This window comes from Dipodomys spectabilis, unplaced genomic scaffold, assembly GCF_019054845.1.
Source record: "Dipodomys spectabilis isolate Male_0828 unplaced genomic scaffold, ASM1905484v1 ptg000069l, whole genome shotgun sequence".
NCBI lineage: Eukaryota > Metazoa > Chordata > Mammalia > Rodentia > Heteromyidae > Dipodomys > Dipodomys spectabilis.
In genome coordinates, this window is record NW_024870746.1 from 15,278,153 (window position 1) to 15,297,205 (window position 19,053).

Genomic DNA, 19,053 nt, shown 5'->3' on the forward strand with positions numbered 1-19,053 from the left:
GGCATGACTCACTGTGCCCTACTTATTCTGTAATTTTTAAAAAACAATCCATGTTATTTTATAGGCATCTTGTAAAATCTTAAAGCTTAATCACAAGATTAATTTTTAAACTTAATACAACTGCCCTATATATTTAAAAACTCATTTGATGAAGTGTTAAGTTCTTTGTTCATAATCTTACGTGTATATATAAAGTGTGTATATATATATGTACCTATATATAGTTTTTCAGTGTTTTCAATTGTAATATACACACACACTTTTTAAATTAAGTATCATATAGCCAAAGAAAACAACAGAAAATAATCTTTCTCTGTGAAAACAATAAAGGAAGGAAGGAAAGAAGAAATAAAGGAGGAAAGAAGAAAAAGGAAAAAAATAGAAAAGCGGAATAAAAGGAAGCAAAGAAAGAAAAGAGGGAACAAAGTGAAAGAAATGATAGGGTAAAGTAGAAAGAAGGAAGCAGAAAGACAATGACAGAATGAAGCACAGCCCACAGGAAGGGGGGATACCTGAGGTGACAAGGAAGAAGACAGGGAAAAAAGAAAAGAAAAAGAAATCATTACAAGAGGAAAGGAAATAAGAGAAGAAAATAGATTTACATACCCTTTATTGTATATGTCTGTATATGTGCATATATGTGTGTATATGTATATCTATTTATATTTATGTAAATACACATACACACATATACGTAGATATACATATATATTATATATTTTCTACTTAAGCTAAGCATGGTGAATCATGCCTGTAATCTCAGCAACATGAGAGGCTGAAGCGGGCTTATGACTTTGAGGGCAAATTGCATCACATATTGAAATCTTATCTTTAAAACAACGAACAAGCAAACAAACCCTAATCGTTATAAAATTCTCCATATATATGTCAATTACCTATTTAAACATATACATTTCTCATTCTCTTTATACAAACATGTAACGATTTTTCTATATGCATGCATATTTTTGTTTTCATATATATGAAACATTTTTCTTCCATACAAATACATTTGTAAATGTATATGCATATATAATTTGTGTATACATATGCACATATAAATATCAAAATATCTTTATCTATACAAATATATTCTTCACCTATGTATTACATATAAAATATATTTGTGTGCACAGATATATATACACACACATATGGAGAGAAACAATGGTATCAAAGGAAAACTGGGTAAGAATTAAAATCAGTTTTGTTGAAGTACTGAGAAAAGTGTAGTAACAGATGAAACTATTATATTAGAAGGAAATAGTAAGGTGCATAATTTATAATGTTCCATTTATTCAAAATATGAAACCTATTTTTATTTGTATTTAAAACTATTTAACAAAGTATTTTCATTAGGACATTGAGATAACCTATTTTTGTACATTTTTATTGTAAAAATGCTGTACAGAGGGGTTACAGTTACATGAGCAAGGTAGTGAGTACATTTTCTATTGAGCATTGTTGCTTCCTCCTTTGTTTCCCCTACCATCCCTTTCCTCCACCTCCCCCCCCACCAAAGTTGTAAAGTTTGTTTTCAACATAGTGTTATAATTGGTCAACCTGTATCCCTTTTAAGCATTTTGTTTCCCCCCCCCTCCCCGAATTAGAGAAGTGTATATAAAAGATGCAGGGCACTGACATCAACTACAGTGAAAACATGGGTTATTCCTTGGGAGAGGAACATACAAAGAAACAAAAAACTCACATGGTACATTATAAATATGTTAGAAACAATAGCAAGAAAGAAAAGAGATATTTGTGTCCCTATCTTGGGGCTCATTTTGCTTAACATCATCTTATATGGTCATATGTACATAGCTTTTGGCATTTTCTGCTTGTCCTACACATGTACAGTTATGGCAAATAAGCGAAACCATGGGACCTATGTTTCTTTGGGCCTGGCTTGCTTCACTTAATATAATTTTTTCCAAGTCTTTCTATTTCCTAACAAATGAGGCAGTGTCATTCTTTCTGATGGAAGCACAGAATTCCATTATATATATTATATATATTACACATAATATATAATATATATACCACATTTTTTTGATCCATTCATCTACTGAGGGGCATCTGGGTTGGTTCCATATCTTAGCTATGGTAAAAAAAAAATGCTGCAATAAACATAATTGTGCTGGTATCCTTAGTATGGCCTTGTTTGTGATCACTTGGGTAAATGCCCAAAAGTGGGATTGCTGGGTCATAGGGGAGTTCTATGTGCAGTCTTTTGAGGAACTTCCATACTGCCTTCCAAAGTGGTTGAATAAGTTTACACTCCCACCAACAATGCAGTAGGATCACAGACCTCAGAGTCAAAGCAGATACCCTGAAAACATTACAGGAAGGAATAGGAGAAACCCTAGGTCTCCTTGGCACAGGCCGAAATTTTCTTAAAAGAGACCCAGAAACACAATAGGTTGGACAAATGGGTTTGCATGAAACTGCAGAGCTTCTGCATGGCAAAGGACATAGCTAGCAAGATTAATAGAAAGCCCGCAGATTGGGAGTAGATCTTCACTAGCCAGACAACGGACAAGGGTCTCATATCTACAATATACTTGGAACTCAAAAAATTAAATCCCCAACAACAAATCTTCAAAGAAATAATTGCCCAATAAATAAGTGGGCTAAAGACTTAAAGAGAAACTTCTCGGAAGAGGAAAGAAGGATGGCCAATAGACACATGAAGAAATGCTCAACCTCCCTAGCCATAAAAGAAATGCAAATCAAAACAACATTGAGATACCACCTCACCCCAGTTAGAATGGCTATAATCAAGAACTCTAATAACAACAGATGCTGGAGGGGATGTGGCCAGAATGGTATAACCTATTTTTAAAGAAAATAATGTAACCACCTGGGTTCAGTGATCTAACTCTCTAATCCTGGATATTTGGAAGGCCAAGATTAGGGGAACATGGTTTGAGGCCAGCCCAAGTATACAAGTTCACAATATTATATCTCAACCAATTGCTAAGAACAGTGGTACTGGTGCACATCCCAGGTACTAAAGTAAATAGCATGGGAATTTGGCTTTAAGTCATTAGGCTTTGTAGCCACTGAGTATTATTTACATGTACAGGGGCAAGACTGTGTCGAAAGTTAATGATCAGAAGCTCTGAAAGTTTAATATGTGGTCAATTCCAGATTGACACTGCTTCGTTGAAGATTTTACCTACAACTTAAATACCCAAGGAGATCATAGCATTGCTCTTCTTTAAGGTGTTAAAGGCAGAGGTAATTATCACCCAACCTATCACATTCCCTCTTTGATTCCAGGTAGTCGTTTGCTAATCCTGCTCAGTCCAAGTACAGTAAAGACTTCCTGTCTTTGCTATTAATCTAACTTGTTTTAAATTCTGTCTCAAAGTTACATAAATTATTCAAACCTAAGTCATGTGTAAAGTGGTAAGTAAAAAAATGTAGATCATCAATCAATTATAATACATTTGATAACATATGAACATTTTCCCAACAACAGATTATATAGCAAGTAATGTTATAACAATATTTTTCCATGCAAATGCTTAGATTCTAGGCAACAATCTAGTTATTAACTTCAAATTCAATAAAAAAAATGTTCACCACTAAAGGAAACACGAAGGAAAAAAAAAATAAAGGGAAAAAAATCAAGACAGCATCAACAGAATAAATTAGCCACACAGAAAATGAGAGGAAATTTTTATAAACTATATCTTTGATAATGTATTGGCATCTAGAATATATTTGGGAACTCTTAAAACTCAATAACCAAAACAAACAACCCAATTAAAATAGGGAAAGGATTTGAATATACATTTCTCTAAAGAAGAGGACTGGTGGCTCACACCTGTAATCCTAGCTACTCTGTTGGCTGAGATGGGAAGACTGAAATTCCAGACCAGTTTGGGCAAAAATCTGTTCATGGTAGCACATACATGTCACTCAGCCTGTGACAGGAAGCCTGAATAGAAGGATCAGTGCCAGGCTCCTTCCTGAGTGGTGAATTGTATGCACCTGAAATCCAAATAAGAAGAAAGGAAAATGCAAGGTTTATTTAAAAAAAATAACCACAGCACAAAGGGCTGGGGATATGGCTCTAATAGTGCAGGACAAACATAAGACTAGAAGAACCCAGAAAGCCTATTGACAATGGCATTTTTGATTGTCCTATTGAATAGCTAAACAAACTTCAGTATACACACATGATAGAATTCCTTCATAAAGGAAATCCTGGCACATGCCATAACATGGATCAACCTTAAAGGTACCATAATAGGTAAAATACTCATGCAGGATGAAAGATAGATAGATGTTGGTAAAGGGCCCACAACCCTGTGAATGTACTTAATTCCACTGAAAGTTAAGATAGTAAATTTCATGTAATATACATTTTTTAAAAAGTTGGGGAGAAAGAAATGACAAATGACAGAATTCTTCCAGGAATAATTAGTACCTGGTACAGCTTCCTGTTAATGGGTGGCAGGCAGACAGCCCGGGGGAAAGAGCGGGCACTTGTGCATTCCAGCCACTCATCAAGGTTAGTGGTGTGCTTGTTATACTTCACTCTTGGTGGCCGGTGCTGTAAAGGCTTTGCCTTCTGTAGCCGCAGCTCCCACGGATCAGGCTCTTTCTTGAATGGTGACTTGTATATACCTGGAATCTAAAGAAAAAACAGAGCATTTGTAGATTGCTCTTTCATGTTCATATGGAGTGAGACAAAGGTAAGGTTGGACTGTGAAACTTTTCATATGACAAGTACAAGCGCAACTCTGGCACTTAATCAGAGGTGGACTTGAGACTGGTCAAAGGAGATTTTTACAAACTATTCACAAGCAACAAGTTTAGCACCTTTCAGTGCTGAGTAGTAAACAGATCTGAAACTACTGACATAGTTAATATTTGCCTCACATTGCATTTTGATATCTTCATTAAGAAACACACAGATACTATGTATATTTAACCGTATCTGTAAATCATTAATTCATTTGCAGGAAGTCAAATGTGCATGGTTAGAGCTAGTTTAATAAAAATTTGATGATTTGAATTGTTATTTATCACACATCCTAATGACAGCTATTTTAAATCCTGTGCCAAAGTGATCAAACTGGCATCATATACATATAGCGTTTTATTGATCACTGCACATCATGCCCTATATGTAACAAGCATACAAGATGCCACGGCTCCATAGGGTGATGTTAATTTGGTTGTTCTGCCACTGACTGTCACACATTGCATCAATCAGTCAAGCTTACTCGGCACAGCTCTATTGTGCAACAGAGGTCCAATGGATGTATGTGTGAGGAACGCTAGGTTCAAGTTCAGGACATTACCATTTTATAAAAATGTGATGCTATCTGAGTCTACAAAGAAGCACACTTGGATAGAAACATATTTTGATTTTTGATGTCCACAAAACCATATACTATATGTATGTATTTATATACACATCCATCCATCCCAAAGACAAATACATATTTGTAGGGAAAGTTATATTTTAAATGATTGTGTGATTTGTTTGGTATCCTCTGTAGACACCTTGAACTATAGAAAGAATGTAGTTAGTTATTAAATCTATCTGTTCTCCCTAAGATGTGTTATTCTTTGATGGCATCATCCTATTTACAAATATTCCTAGCTGTTATATGCTCCAAGAATCGGATGTTACAAGATACCATGATGAACCAGGAAGACTGTATTTGAGAAGCCATGCAAGAAAATTTTATATTTCCAATCAACATTTCAATAAGAGTTAAAGTCTTATTTCTCAAACACCTACCAACACTGGATTCAAATCTTTATCTCTAATGCTTCCTTAATAGCCTTGGAATCCCTACCACATCTAATGCTTCATTTCATACGTATTGTTCTGTGTTTCTGTCTTCCATAAACAAGCAGTTTGGTACAGAGCCACTCAGAGGCAGGTAGTTTTGTGATCTTAGGCCTAGCAAAATAAAAAGCCCATAAAATAATTTATTTTACTCTAGCTCTTTCATTGAAAAACATTTAAAATTTATTTCCATTTCTTATTGACTGCTTTTCAAGGAATTCATAGATTAGTCACTTTTATCTTTCTTAACACATCAGTGTCGATTTGCTTTGTCATAATGACATTGTGATCTAGGACTAACACACTCCCATTTGAGTTGAGTTATCTCCAATTCAATATCTGCTTCTGTGTGTGTGAGAGAGACAGAGACAGAGAAAGAGGGAGGGAGAGAGAGAGAGAGAGGAAGTGTTTACAACTGGGATTTGGACTCAGGGCCATGATGATGTCCCTTAGCTTTTCTTACCACTCAGGCTGATGCTCAACTACTTGAGCCATAGCTTTATTTCCAACATTTTATATTGTATAATTGAGGATTAATTTTTATTGTATTAAAAAGTTAACATAGATACAATATGTTAAATATGCCTACACTATTTTTGAATTGGTTCTTCTTTGATTTTCTCTTTCCTATTATTGATTTGTGAAAAACTACTCCATTAAATTTGTAAAAGGCAGTTTTATAATGTTTTTTAATGTCATGCTATGATTCTCTCACTACAGTAAATATACACAAAATAGACAGATAGTTTGAATACTAATCAAAGAAACTATGCACACAGTCACAGTAACTTTCAGTGGTTAGTAATGTTTAAGTGGATGATGCTTTCTAAGATGATTTTATAAAAACATATTGATTATAATGTAAAAAAGTTATACTAAAAAGAATATTCTGATCAACATATTACTAAATCACATAGTTTATGAAAAATATAGAAATTGTATTAGTTGGTACTGTGATCTTATTAGTTGAAGGCTCTTAGTATGTTACTAAAATTTCAACACCTAGGTTAAAGTGGCAAAACATGTATAATTTAACTAGATTATAATTTATCTCTTAAAATATCTATCTACCTGAACAACTGCTACCAGCCATATTAACTTTACCCCATTAGGAATCTTGATCTCCATCCACATTTGTGTGCACGTGTATACATAGGCTAGATGGGAAATGCAAATAGATCAGTAGACATGATAGCTTTCTTAAATTATATTTGGAAACCTATATAGGAACCTCCTCATGTGTATTCTCTTTGCAATTTAAATCAAATAGAGATAGAATATATATTTTAATTGAATTTCAAATGTATCACTTAAGAATCTTCAAGGTGTCAGTATTTTAGAAATTAATTTAATGCATTTGCTAACGTACATCAATAAAAACACTACCTATAGCAACCAAATACCCAGTCATTTATGTTGCTACAGTATTCATTAAATGAGCATTTCTTTAATAAAGCCACCTTAACTTAATACTGTCTCAATAGCCACCTTCCATAATTCGTAAGCCACTTAACAATAATAATTTGTGGTTTATTTTAAAAAATATGAGCCACCAAAGGCAGAGTTAACCCTACGGGACTATGACATATTTTCCAGTTTTCACATTTTTCACAACTTAGAAGGGCTACTGCCAAGCTAGCTTTGGGGACTTCATTTTCAGCAATAATTTTCTAGAGTGACCAACACTATGGGGAAATCTGTGCTAACTGTTTAAAAAAAAAAAAAAAGAAGAAGAAAGAAAAAGCCTACAACTGAGTTATTTGCAGTACTGTCATGCTAACATTCAACTCAATAAGACCCAAGAAATCTCAGGAGAGGACTCTGCTAATAGCTTCTACTGACCTCCCTGCTGCCGACCCCGATGCTGACTGGTGGCCCAGTGGTGAAGACCGCAAATGAGGTGTGAAAGCACCGAGTTTTTTTTTTTTTAAGGCTATGATTCTGACTCGTCAAAAGGGGGGAAAAGGCAATGAGTTATATAATAGATATATATTTTTCTTGAATTCCCCCTTTCAGACCTTCCATCATGGGAACTTAAGCATGACCTAGAATATTAATTATGTCAGGTTGAGCATTGAGCAATGTGCCATTTGTTACCCAGTCACCCTTAGCTTTACATTAATATTTTGAACGATTCCATATTTCTAACAATCTATCTGTGGACTCTTCTCAGTTTTTATTCTTGTTCTTGTATGAACAAGTACTTAAAATTGCAACTGATTTGAAAACATATGAATACACTACTCATATCTGGAGAATCTACTCTTTTACTTTTTTTATATTGGGTGGGGAGCATTATCCAATGAAACACTGCTCTTGATTTTATAATTGTCTGGGGGGATGTTATAGTCTGATTTTTTTCTTTTCTCTGTTATCGAGGTTGGTTTTAAAAAACATATTTCTATAAAATAAGAACAATATATAACTGGATTGTGTATTCCTATAATTGCCAAATTATAATTTCTAATGTTTTAATTTTATATTTTGGCATATGAGACATAGTGAGGTCTCTTACTTTGAAAGTATGCTTTTTTTTTCTTTCTTGCGATTGTTTCCAACATATTTATAAGATGATTTCTTTGTTGCTTTGTATGTCCCTCCCCCAGGGTATAAGCCCTGCTTTCACTGTATTTGATGTTGATATAATTTGTGGAGGAGAAAGGAAAAAGCAAACTGTTTAAATAGGGTTATAGGTGGACCCATTACAACAATGAGATGTACAAGACGTTATGTTGAAAAACGAACTTTACAACCATGGCGGGATGGGGGGGGAGGGGTATTAGGGGGGTGTGGGGGCAGGGGTGATGAGGGGAAGGGATGGTATGGGGAAACAAAGGAGGAGGCAACAATGCTTGATAGGACGTGTACTCACTATCTTGCCCATGTAATTGTAACCCCTCTGTATGGTATTTTCACAATAATATTTTTAAAAAAGAAAGTATGCTTATTCAAGGAATAAAAACCAGTTAGGTATACAGGGCAGGTCAGAGAATTCAAGTCTTCCTTTTGAAACAACAGTTACACAGCAAACAAGACTTACAAATTGCCAGAAAAGGAAACCAAATTTAAAACTAGTTTTATTCCCCCTGATTCAAAATGTGTAACGCACAGTTCTAAAAGATGCCTGTCCAAAATATGACTAAGGTTAAAGCAAGTGTGATTTCAAAGTAGGAAGGATAGTAAAGGCCTCTAATAACTAGACAAGTAAAAGTGGGCCAGAGAACTGTGAATGAAATATTTGCAGGAGTAGGGACTGCGGAATCAACACTGACCAGGGCGGTTCATCATAATTATCAGGACATACTTGTGCCAGGGGATTTATAAGAATCTCACGCAGCAAATAATTGCCCTGCTGTTAGGAAATAGTCAGAGTGTTAACACACTGTCACAGTCCAGCGTTTAGTAAGATATTCTCTATTCAATTACTCTTGCTGAGAAGTAAGAGGAAGCATGGTCATTTCTCAGCTCCGGCACTTTACGGTTCCCAGTCACACTCAGATCTAGCACTCTGGAAGGAATAAGACTTCTTTGTAAGTTTCAGGCAGTCACAGGAACATGCTTGGTACAGAATTTACCTACCTGAAACAAGACTTAAAAATAATAAGTCAAGTCTTGGGGATCATGCCTGTAATCCTAGCTACTAAGGAGACTGAGATCCTGAGGGTTGGGCAGAAAAGCTCATGACACTCAATCTCCAAAATAACTATCAGAAAGCCAGGCTAGAGGCATGGTTCATGTAGTATAGCATCAGCTTTCAGCAAGAAAGGTGAATGAGAGTATGAGGCCTTGAGTTCAAACCTCTTATATTCAGAATTTATTTTTTTAAACTATTACAGACAGGTGCTGGTGGCTAACGCCTGTAATCTGAGCTACTCAGGAGGCTGAGGTCTGAGGATCATTGTTGGAAGCCAACCTAGGCAAGAAAGTCAGTGAGACTGTTATTTCCAATTAACCTTGCCCCCCAACCCCACACATACAAAAACTGAAAGTGGAACTGTAGGTCAAGTGGTAGAGTGCTAGCCTTGAGTAAAGATGCTGAGACAGTGCCCAGGTCCTGAGTTCAAGACACAGGACCATCACATAAACAAAAAAGACATCTATGACTAACTATAGAATAGAACTTAATTACCTAGAGCAAGGCTTACAAAAACCATTACCAAGTCCAGAGCTTTTTTTTTCATTCTTTCACTTTAAATGAAATTTTTAGGGCCGGGGTATCGCTCAGTGGTAGAGTGCTTGCCTAGAACACACCAAGCTATTGGTCCCATTGCCATCCCTGCCAATAAGATGAGTAGATGATGGATGAGCTGGATGGATGATAGACAGATAGACAGATACATATAGTAAATGTTTGAGACAAGTTACAGTGAAATCACATTAAATGTAATCCTGAGAAAGTAAAAATAGTAACCTGAAGGGGGCATTTGGAATCCTTGTAGGATCTCAGCACCAGGAGGTGAAGAGCACCATCAAAGGGAATATTTCACTCAATACAAGGTTGTTTGTTTGCTTATCTGAAGCTCATTCTTCTTGAATCCCTCAGTGTTATATGAATGCATGAGTGTGTTTAGAGAACTCTGGAACTCCTCAGAGCTACATAGATCAAGGGTCAAGTACATATAACAGAAAGCTCACCCTTGGAAGGATTCCCTCAATACTGTGGAGTACCTTCCTTATTCTAAAGAATATCTATTTTTCTTCATTTATTTCATACACAAAAGAAGATGACCAACCAACCTAATCAGAGAAGCAGCACTGTAATAGCAATGAAGAACATATTTGATGAGCACTTTAGTAGATTGTACATGATCGAAGGAAGAATCTCCAAGCTTGAGACGATATCAGCAGAAATTTATAAAAATGGGATACACAAACTGATAAAAAAAAAAAGTATAATAAAAATGGAACACAATCAGGACACCAATGGCTCATGCCTGTAACACTAGCTAGCCCAGAGGTTGAGAATCAGAGGATCACAGAGTTCAAGGCTAGCCTGGAAGAAAAGTTCCCAAGACTCCCATCTCCATATAACCAGCATAGTTCAAAAGGTAGAGTGCCAGCTGAGCAACTGCAAGACCCCGAGTTCAAGTCCTGATCTTGGCAAACAACTAACCATACAGACAAAATAGATCATCTAAGAACAGTGACACAACTGTAACAATTATAATTGATATGCGATGGAAATAACAGGAGAATATGCAAAAGGGAAGAAAATTTGAGGCAATAATGACTGAGAATTTCTCTAAATTGAGATTAGATACCAAATAATAGATCCAAGAAGCTCGCAGAACATTAAGTGTGCTGAATAAACACAAACAACTTAGGTATAGCACATTCAAACTTCAGAAAATCAAAAGAAAAAATATACTTAAAATATAAAGGCAAAAATGCAATATCTTACGTATAAAAACAGATAAACATCCAATTTCTTGCAGTCCATATGAGAAAATTGTAGCGAAATATTTGAACTACTGAGAGAGAAAGAGAGAGAGCCAAAAATCTAAACTTAGTGAAATTATTCTTCAGATATGAAGAAGCAGTGAAGATTGTTGATTCCTGAGAGAAACTTTAGGAGAGTGTTACGAAAGAGTATACTACAGTCAAAAATAGTTTTTAATGTTTTTAATTGATCTAATGTTTGAAATATTAGCATAAAGGTATGTAATGTATAAAAATGCCATATTTAAGTGAAATCATTGACAGGAGTAATACAAGAGAAACTACAGATGAATAAAGGTTATTTTTGTTTTATTTATAAGCTATTTTTTCAGACTACTAAACATTTAATTATTTATTATCTTTAAGTAGTTGTACAAAAGAGTTACCATTTAACAAAGTAGTTTATAAATACAATACATTCTGATCAATGTCACCCCAAGTTTCATAAGCATTATTTTAGAAGTATAAAGTAGAGTTGGGTGGGTTGTAACTATGTATTGCAAACTCCAGGGCAACCAATACAGCAAGTTTAAAAGAGAAGCATAATTGACATTCTAAGAAGGGAATGAAAATGGAATTATATAAAATGCTTAAAAACACAGAAGAGTAGAAGACAAAGCAAAGATAAAGAGATAAGAAGCAATAACAGAGATAAAGAAGGTCACAGTCAGCCAAAAAGACTCAGTTTTAGGTAAAAGAAATTAACCTTAAATTTAAAATACATATATTAAAAGTAAAATAATAGCAGAATATATGCATCCTAATTACACTAGTCAAAGGAAGCTGTAGTCTCAGTTTCAGAACAAGGAAACTATGTAGGGATAAAGGGAGCTGTTACATAATGATAAAAGGGTCAATTTCCCAAGAAATTGTAACAATCCTTCATTGCTATGCAATAAAGTCAATCAACTGATGTCTCTACAGAACTATACCAAGCAAACAGCAGAATACCCATTGTTCTCAAATTCATATGGAACCCTCACCTACCTAGACCATATTCTGCATCATAACACACTTAACAAATATGAGAAAGAAATCATAGAGGTGTTCTCTCAGATCACAGTGGAATAAAAGTAGAAATATAACTTCAACAGAACCAAACAAAAAGTTAATAGGTACTTCCTTTACCACTATCAATGGAATGTTTCATAGCAGTAAAACAAAATAACCTAATGATGGGCATGGTGACAAATGCCTATAATCTTAGCACTTGAGAGGCAAAGGCATGAGGATTTTAGACTCTGTGTTACATTTTTTAAAAACGAAGGAAGGGAGGGAGGGAGGAAGGGAAAAATAACTCATATCCAAATGAAAGCAAAATAATGGCAGACTATTTGGCATATATATGGCAGGATAAATAATGAATTCATATTACTGTAAGAGCCAATGCTAAAAGCTGCTTGATTCCCGCATATGACAGACACATGTCAAGTAAGGATGTGGCACAGTGATGTGTCAGCAGAGGCTCATTGATGGTGACAAACCTACCGCACAGCTGTGTGAGAAGTCTGTGGAGAAGGCAGGAGGTAGATAGCTGAGAGATCTAAATGTTCTTATGGATTTTGTTATAAACCTAAAAATGGTCTAAAGTCTTAAGCCTATAAAGCTAAATCTAAATGGTAAAAGCAGTCTCTCAATCTCTTAAACTAAACCTGTGAATCTATCCTTTATATCCATCCCCTACATACGACCTTAAAAATGCATCATGAATCCATATGTTCCTATTCATTTCCTTGGGTACCATCTTTGTCCAACCACAGTATCCTTATTACAGTACCTTACACTAGTATCTTGTCTCTCCATCTGCTCAGCTTTGGATCTCCTATCTACAGGGAAGCCAGAATAATATTTTAAAAAATACTTTCTAGATTCTTCATAAAACACTGTAATTGGGCTAGGAAGGTGGCTCAGTGGTAGAATGCTTGCCTTGTATGCATAAGGCCCTAGTTTCAATTCCTCAGCACTAGAAATGCAGAAAAAGCCAGAAGTGGTGCTGTGGCTCAAGTGGTAGAGTGTCAGCCTTGAGCTGAAGAGCTGAGGGACAGTGCCCAGGACCAGAGTTCAAGCCCCATGACTGACAAAAAACAAACAAACAAACCCATGACTGGTTTTTCAATGCAACTAACAAACAACCTAACATTCTTAAAATGGTCCATTTCTTTATACCCCACTTCCAACCTCATTAGTTCATGGTGTTTTTGTTTTTTCATTTCTTCAAAATATACCAGTCCTATCTAAGAAACACACTGAAAGTGTTGTTTTCTATCTACTTATTTTCCTAGCCAAATCATGCTCCTCTTTTTTTAAAAGGTTTATTAACATGTAGTAAATGCACAGGTCTTAAACATTCTGCTTGGAACATTTTTGACAGCTATTTATTTTTTATTTATTTTATATTTATTGTGAAAATACTGTATAGAGGGGTTACAGTTACATGGGCAAGATAATGAGTACATTTCTTATCAAGCATTGTAGCCTCCTCCTTTGTTTCCCCTTCCCATCTCTTCCCATCCTCCCCCCCCCAATCTCCCCTCCCCCACCAAAGTTGTAAATTTGTTTTTCCACATAACGACTTGTACATCAAATCATGGATGTTCAAGTTCCTTCTAAGACTAATGGCATCAGAATCTTTGAAGCCTGTGCCTGAACATTTGCCTAGTTTTTCTGAGGCTGATTTTCAGCCAAAAATAAGAGTCCTGGCTTACCACCTATCTTGGTTCCTGGCTCAGAATGGACTATCAAACTGTGATGCCTTGAATATTATAAGAGATGTAAGACCGGAACTTTATTAAGGTGGTACAGATTTCTTACTCAGAACTCAGGGGGAAAAGGAGTGAGAAGATGAGGAGGACAGGGAACACTTGACAGAAGTAAAATTAGAAGATGCTGAGACTGGATTCATTAAGAGGCGTAGAAGAGAATTGAGTGTCACAGAAAAGCTTGGGTTTGGACCCCTGGCGAAAAGGCAGAGAGAAGCAGTTACATAGGAATGTAAAAATCTCCTTTGGAGTTTAATATTAGGGTGGAACTGTGAATAGCTAGGTATTTTAAAACATTGAGTGTACAGAAGTAAGTCTGAAACTTAGGGAAGGGGTCCAGTGCTAGCATTTGAGTGTTTTCTGAATAAAATATATATTGCAAGTGTGAAGATAAATGAGGTCACTGAAGGAGAAGGGGTAGACGAGGTAAAGAGCTGTTAGGAGTGTGTGTATTTATAAAATCTGTGGGACAGGAGAAGCCTGTGAAGGGCATTCCTGAGAGCAGACTCTGAGAGAGGAGAAGCAGGCCCCGGGGTCAAGGCGGTGCCGGGAGGTCAGCAGTGTCAGATGCTAGGGAGATGGGACAGCGTGAGCGGGAGGAAGCATACCTGGCATGGTAATTAGGTGGCAGGTGATCTCGGCAAAAGCAGATACCGTTCTTGTGGCAGGTATCAGCCTGTAACTGATCTGAATGTGAAACGAGATCAAGGGAGCCTGATTCTCCTCTGACCATCTTCTACTTTTAAAAAACGTGGCAAGATCAGTTCCACTGAAAGGCCATTCAGGGATATTGTCCCCTGAACCACTCTCCCTTGACCTGCAACTTGAGTTCCCTATTTCACTGAGCCTGAAAGAGTGAAACTCAAATTGCTTTTTTTCTCCTGGATGGGGCAATCTTTCTAGGTCTTATCCTTTCCTGAAACTGTACTAACTTAGGTTCCTTACAAGTCTTCTAGTAGCTCATCACTAAATTGGGGATGATAATAATATACCTTATATAAGGAAATTTATGAGAATTAAAATAACTCATGAAAATGACCAACAAGAGTCTGGCTCATAGTAAGCATCAATGTTAGGTGTTACTATATTATTATGTTTAAAATATGCTGCCGATGACTGCTGAGATACATCATATAAGTAGGCAGACTTTGATGCAATGTTTGTATACTATAACCCTGGCTGGGCCTTCAATGCCACTAAACAATCAGTACCCCTCCCTGCACCCACACCTTTGTGATTCTCAGTATGGTCATAGAAGAACATTCAAAATATTGGAAGTACTCGGGCATTAATTACTCTCTAACGTTCCCTACAAAAGATCCATACACAATCCAGCCTTCATTTCAGTCCTTCTAATGACAGAATGTTGAAGTCTTTCTCATCTATTTTACTGTACACATTTATGTGCTACATCACATGTCTGACCTTCCCTGTGTCCAGATTTACTCACCTATTTCATTTCCTGTATTTTCAAGCTTCTTCCCCACCCACCCCACCATCAGGCAACTCTTTTATAAACATGTACAAGTGTATGTTCCTGGCCCTTAACACATGAATTGGTTGTCCATCTTTAGAGGTATTAAGATGTGCATTAAAGTATTTATTTCAAATTAACATTCTAAACATTATATTTATGGAAGGAGCCAAGTTATTAGCCTATGAGTGTTGTCCTTCTATGACTTTTGAGGTTATTTTTGTTTCTATTGACTTTTTTTTGCCTGTAAATGGGATGTAGTCAAAAAATGACAAGATGAAAGGCAGGAAAAGGAGGAGTATTTTGGGTGTCACAGCAAGATTTTTAGCACTTCATTCTGCTTCCTCAAAGAAAAGGCAATGGATGATGATTCTATTCCTTTTGTGTAGTACAAGTTCATAAAAACCTTAATGTTAAGAGAGGCAGGAAATAAAATGTAGAAGCTAATAGCTAATTCCTTCTCCTGCTGGTTCAGTCATTGGCCTTTCTGAAGAGAGACTGCCAAAAGTAACAAATAACCTCATGGTTTTCTGATGTGGTCTACCCACGTGAGACTATGCACAGATGATCAGACCTAAAGACCTTCCACTTAAACTATGGATCCAAAGGTCAAGGTCAGATCTTTCTTTACTACATAGTCTCCAGGAAAGAATAAATCCACCACGGATCCAAAGGATGAAAAAGAAGTATCACCAGGATTTTTGTTAATAGAGAAATAATTGATGCTTTATATAATCCCATGGAGATGAATATAATAAATTGCTTGGGTTACATGTAAAAATACCATAGGTTTCAAAATGGTGTCTGGGTTTCTTTCTCCTTTTGTGCAAGGGTTCTAGTTTTTCTGTCTGTTGGCACATGAACTCACTGAGAATCAATGTTTCTACAAACATGAACTCATTTTAGAGCAGGCGAGAATTGAGTTTCACTCAATAGAGCAAGTGAAGTTCTCTCAAGAAGGATCATGGACACTCACAGACCTGGGGTGAAGTTCCTTTCAGACACTGAGGTCACAGATTCACCCCTTACTCTCAGCTTTTCACTAAGACTGATTGCACTGAGAATGTCATCTCCATTTTTAGAGCATCTTTGTAATCAAATGAAGAGATTCATCCAGCAGACCTCCTTCCTTTCATCTACACAAAAGAGGGGCTGGAAAGACTATGATGAAGACCCCTCCCCCAGCTGCTCTGGCCATTTCAGCAACAGGCTTTCTGTTGAGTTCTTGTTCACTTTTTCTCCGTGCAAATATTCACTCAAATTCTTGGGAAGTCAACGAAAGCAAATGTAAGATTCTTCATGCAAAACTTAAAAAATGACTTCTCAAACCTCGCATAGTAATGTCTTCATTGCAGGTCTCTTTACCTCCTGTGCAAAAGTGGCGGGTCAGGTAATTTTAGGAATTGGTGAATGACAGTGAGATGTAGTGTAGATAAAAAAAGAAGAGGCATCTGGAGTCACCATTGATATGAAACAGCAGTAAAGCTAAGAAATATGACCGAATTAATTTCTCCTGTCTGTCTTTCTAATTTCCACACCAGTGCTGGAATTGCTTACTCTTCTCCTAGATATGCTGTGAATTAATAATTATGCTCTTAGTATCTTCAAGTCCTCTCTTCACAAACCTCCGTCTTCTCAAGTCAGATTAGGGAGAGATGATGCTGCAAATTATGGATATTATCTTATGAACCAGAAGGAGGTTTACACATTTCAATGAGAAAAGAAAAAAAAAATACTCTAGAAACATTTATCTGATAGTGATTAAGTAAATGGCCTGGGTTAAAAGACAAAAAAATTTGCTCAGAGTTAGCAAATGGACATCAGGTGGAGGATTTGAAAATATGAAACCCAAATAAAACATAGACAATTATCCTGAGTTATGTGTGTATCTTGTAGCTATTCATCTTTTCCTGTTATCATATTAACACAAAAATGAGGTAATATTGCTCATCTGTAACTAATACTATGAATAATTTAACATAATATCCTTTATTTCAAAATAGTGGTGTCTATAGTTTGTATCTTGAAGTCTCTGCAACTTAGCTGACCTCCAGGAAGATCCTTACAAATGCTGCCAACATTTTAGAAACTTCTTTGAAGTCCAACAATGGGCTTTTGCATATATCTACCAGTAGGTGGAGCAGACAACATAATTTATTACCCAGGAACAAGGGCAAAAGAATGAATGTCAGTGTACTCTGAATAAAACAGATCTGCAAATGAGATTTTCTTCAAAGGAAATATGCCCTGTATATGTTGGATTTAGCTTGACTGGTCACTGAATCAAAATAAATAACTTTATTAAATAATCAATCTTTGCAGAAAGATAAATTTACACATGGTGGCAATGCTTGGGTTTTACTTTATTCAAATGAACTGAAATTACTTTTCCTTTCAAAAAACTTTTACAGGGACAAAAATTTTTTCTTACATGTTCTTTTAATAAGGGCGCTAAACCCAATCCTGTTCTACAGGTGATGGAGTGCATAACAAGCAGTATTTTCTTGGAAATATAATTGACTAATCTTATTATGTCTGTGGCAACAAATTAACCTTATTACTACTAGCAAATGGTGATTGATTATTTATGCAAATAAGTTACCAGGTTGAGCTTTCTGATTGAAATAAACATATACAAAAGGTGCTTTAATACGACTTGAACTTTTTAATTAATAAAACCCTGAGGGGTCTATTAGTTCACTCATTGCAATATTAGTTATTTACTCGTGTAATTCCTATTAGCACAAACATATTTGCTTGAATAAAGATGAGATAATTAATACCAATAAAAATCAGTAATAGTTTTTGAAACTATTTTAAGACATACATTAGATTTGTATTAAAATAGGATTAATGCTGATTTTAAAATTGCTATTAACATACATCAACATACAAGAATAATTTTTCAAAAATTATTTATGTATAAGGTAATAATACATAATCTCATTTATTAACCATCTCTGAATTTAACAAAAAATTGGCTTCTAAAATTCTTTACTTTTGTAAAAGCATTGTTTGTCTAAATTAATTTTGTATTTCTACTTACTTAAAGTTAAGCTACATAAAAGCAAGGAGAATTTTAGTGTAAAATTTAATATTCTACAAACTATAGTAATGATATAGTTCCTAAATTGTTGAAGCTTCCAATAAAATGACATTTTATTTGCTAAAAATGCTAGAGTTTTTTTCTTTTAAGGAGGGCAATCAAACTTTTTGGACTCATAATTTTCATAAGATTTACATTTAGACATTCATTAGTCTTCGAGAGTTCCTACAGATACAAGTTAAAGTTAAAATAGATATGTCTTTTAAAATCAATAACTTTTTAGCTAAGGATGTGGCTTAATGGTAGACTGGTTGCCTACATGCTGTGAGGTCCTGAGTTCAATTCCTCAGTACCACATTAAAAAATTATTTTTTATTTTACACTTCAATGTTTTTATTTTTTGTTATTATAAAGGTTATGTACCGAGGGATTACAATTACACAAGGCAGGTAATGAGTACATTTCTTTTTGGACAATGTTACTCCTACCCTCAATTGCTCCCAGTTTTTCCCTTCCATAT

General features: G+C 35.5%; 1 protein-coding gene across 1 annotated transcript in view; it reads right to left on the reverse strand.

Annotated features, from left to right (window-relative positions):
• The window catches only part of Spata17 (spermatogenesis associated 17), a 143,903-nt gene that overhangs the window by 57,382 nt on the left and 67,468 nt on the right, over positions 1–19,053 (reverse strand). Inside the window, exon 7 of the mRNA XM_042682093.1 lies at positions 4,439–4,645. Coding sequence (XP_042538027.1) covers positions 4,439–4,645 — 207 coding nt within the window. The remainder of the gene's footprint in view (positions 1–4,438; positions 4,646–19,053) is intronic.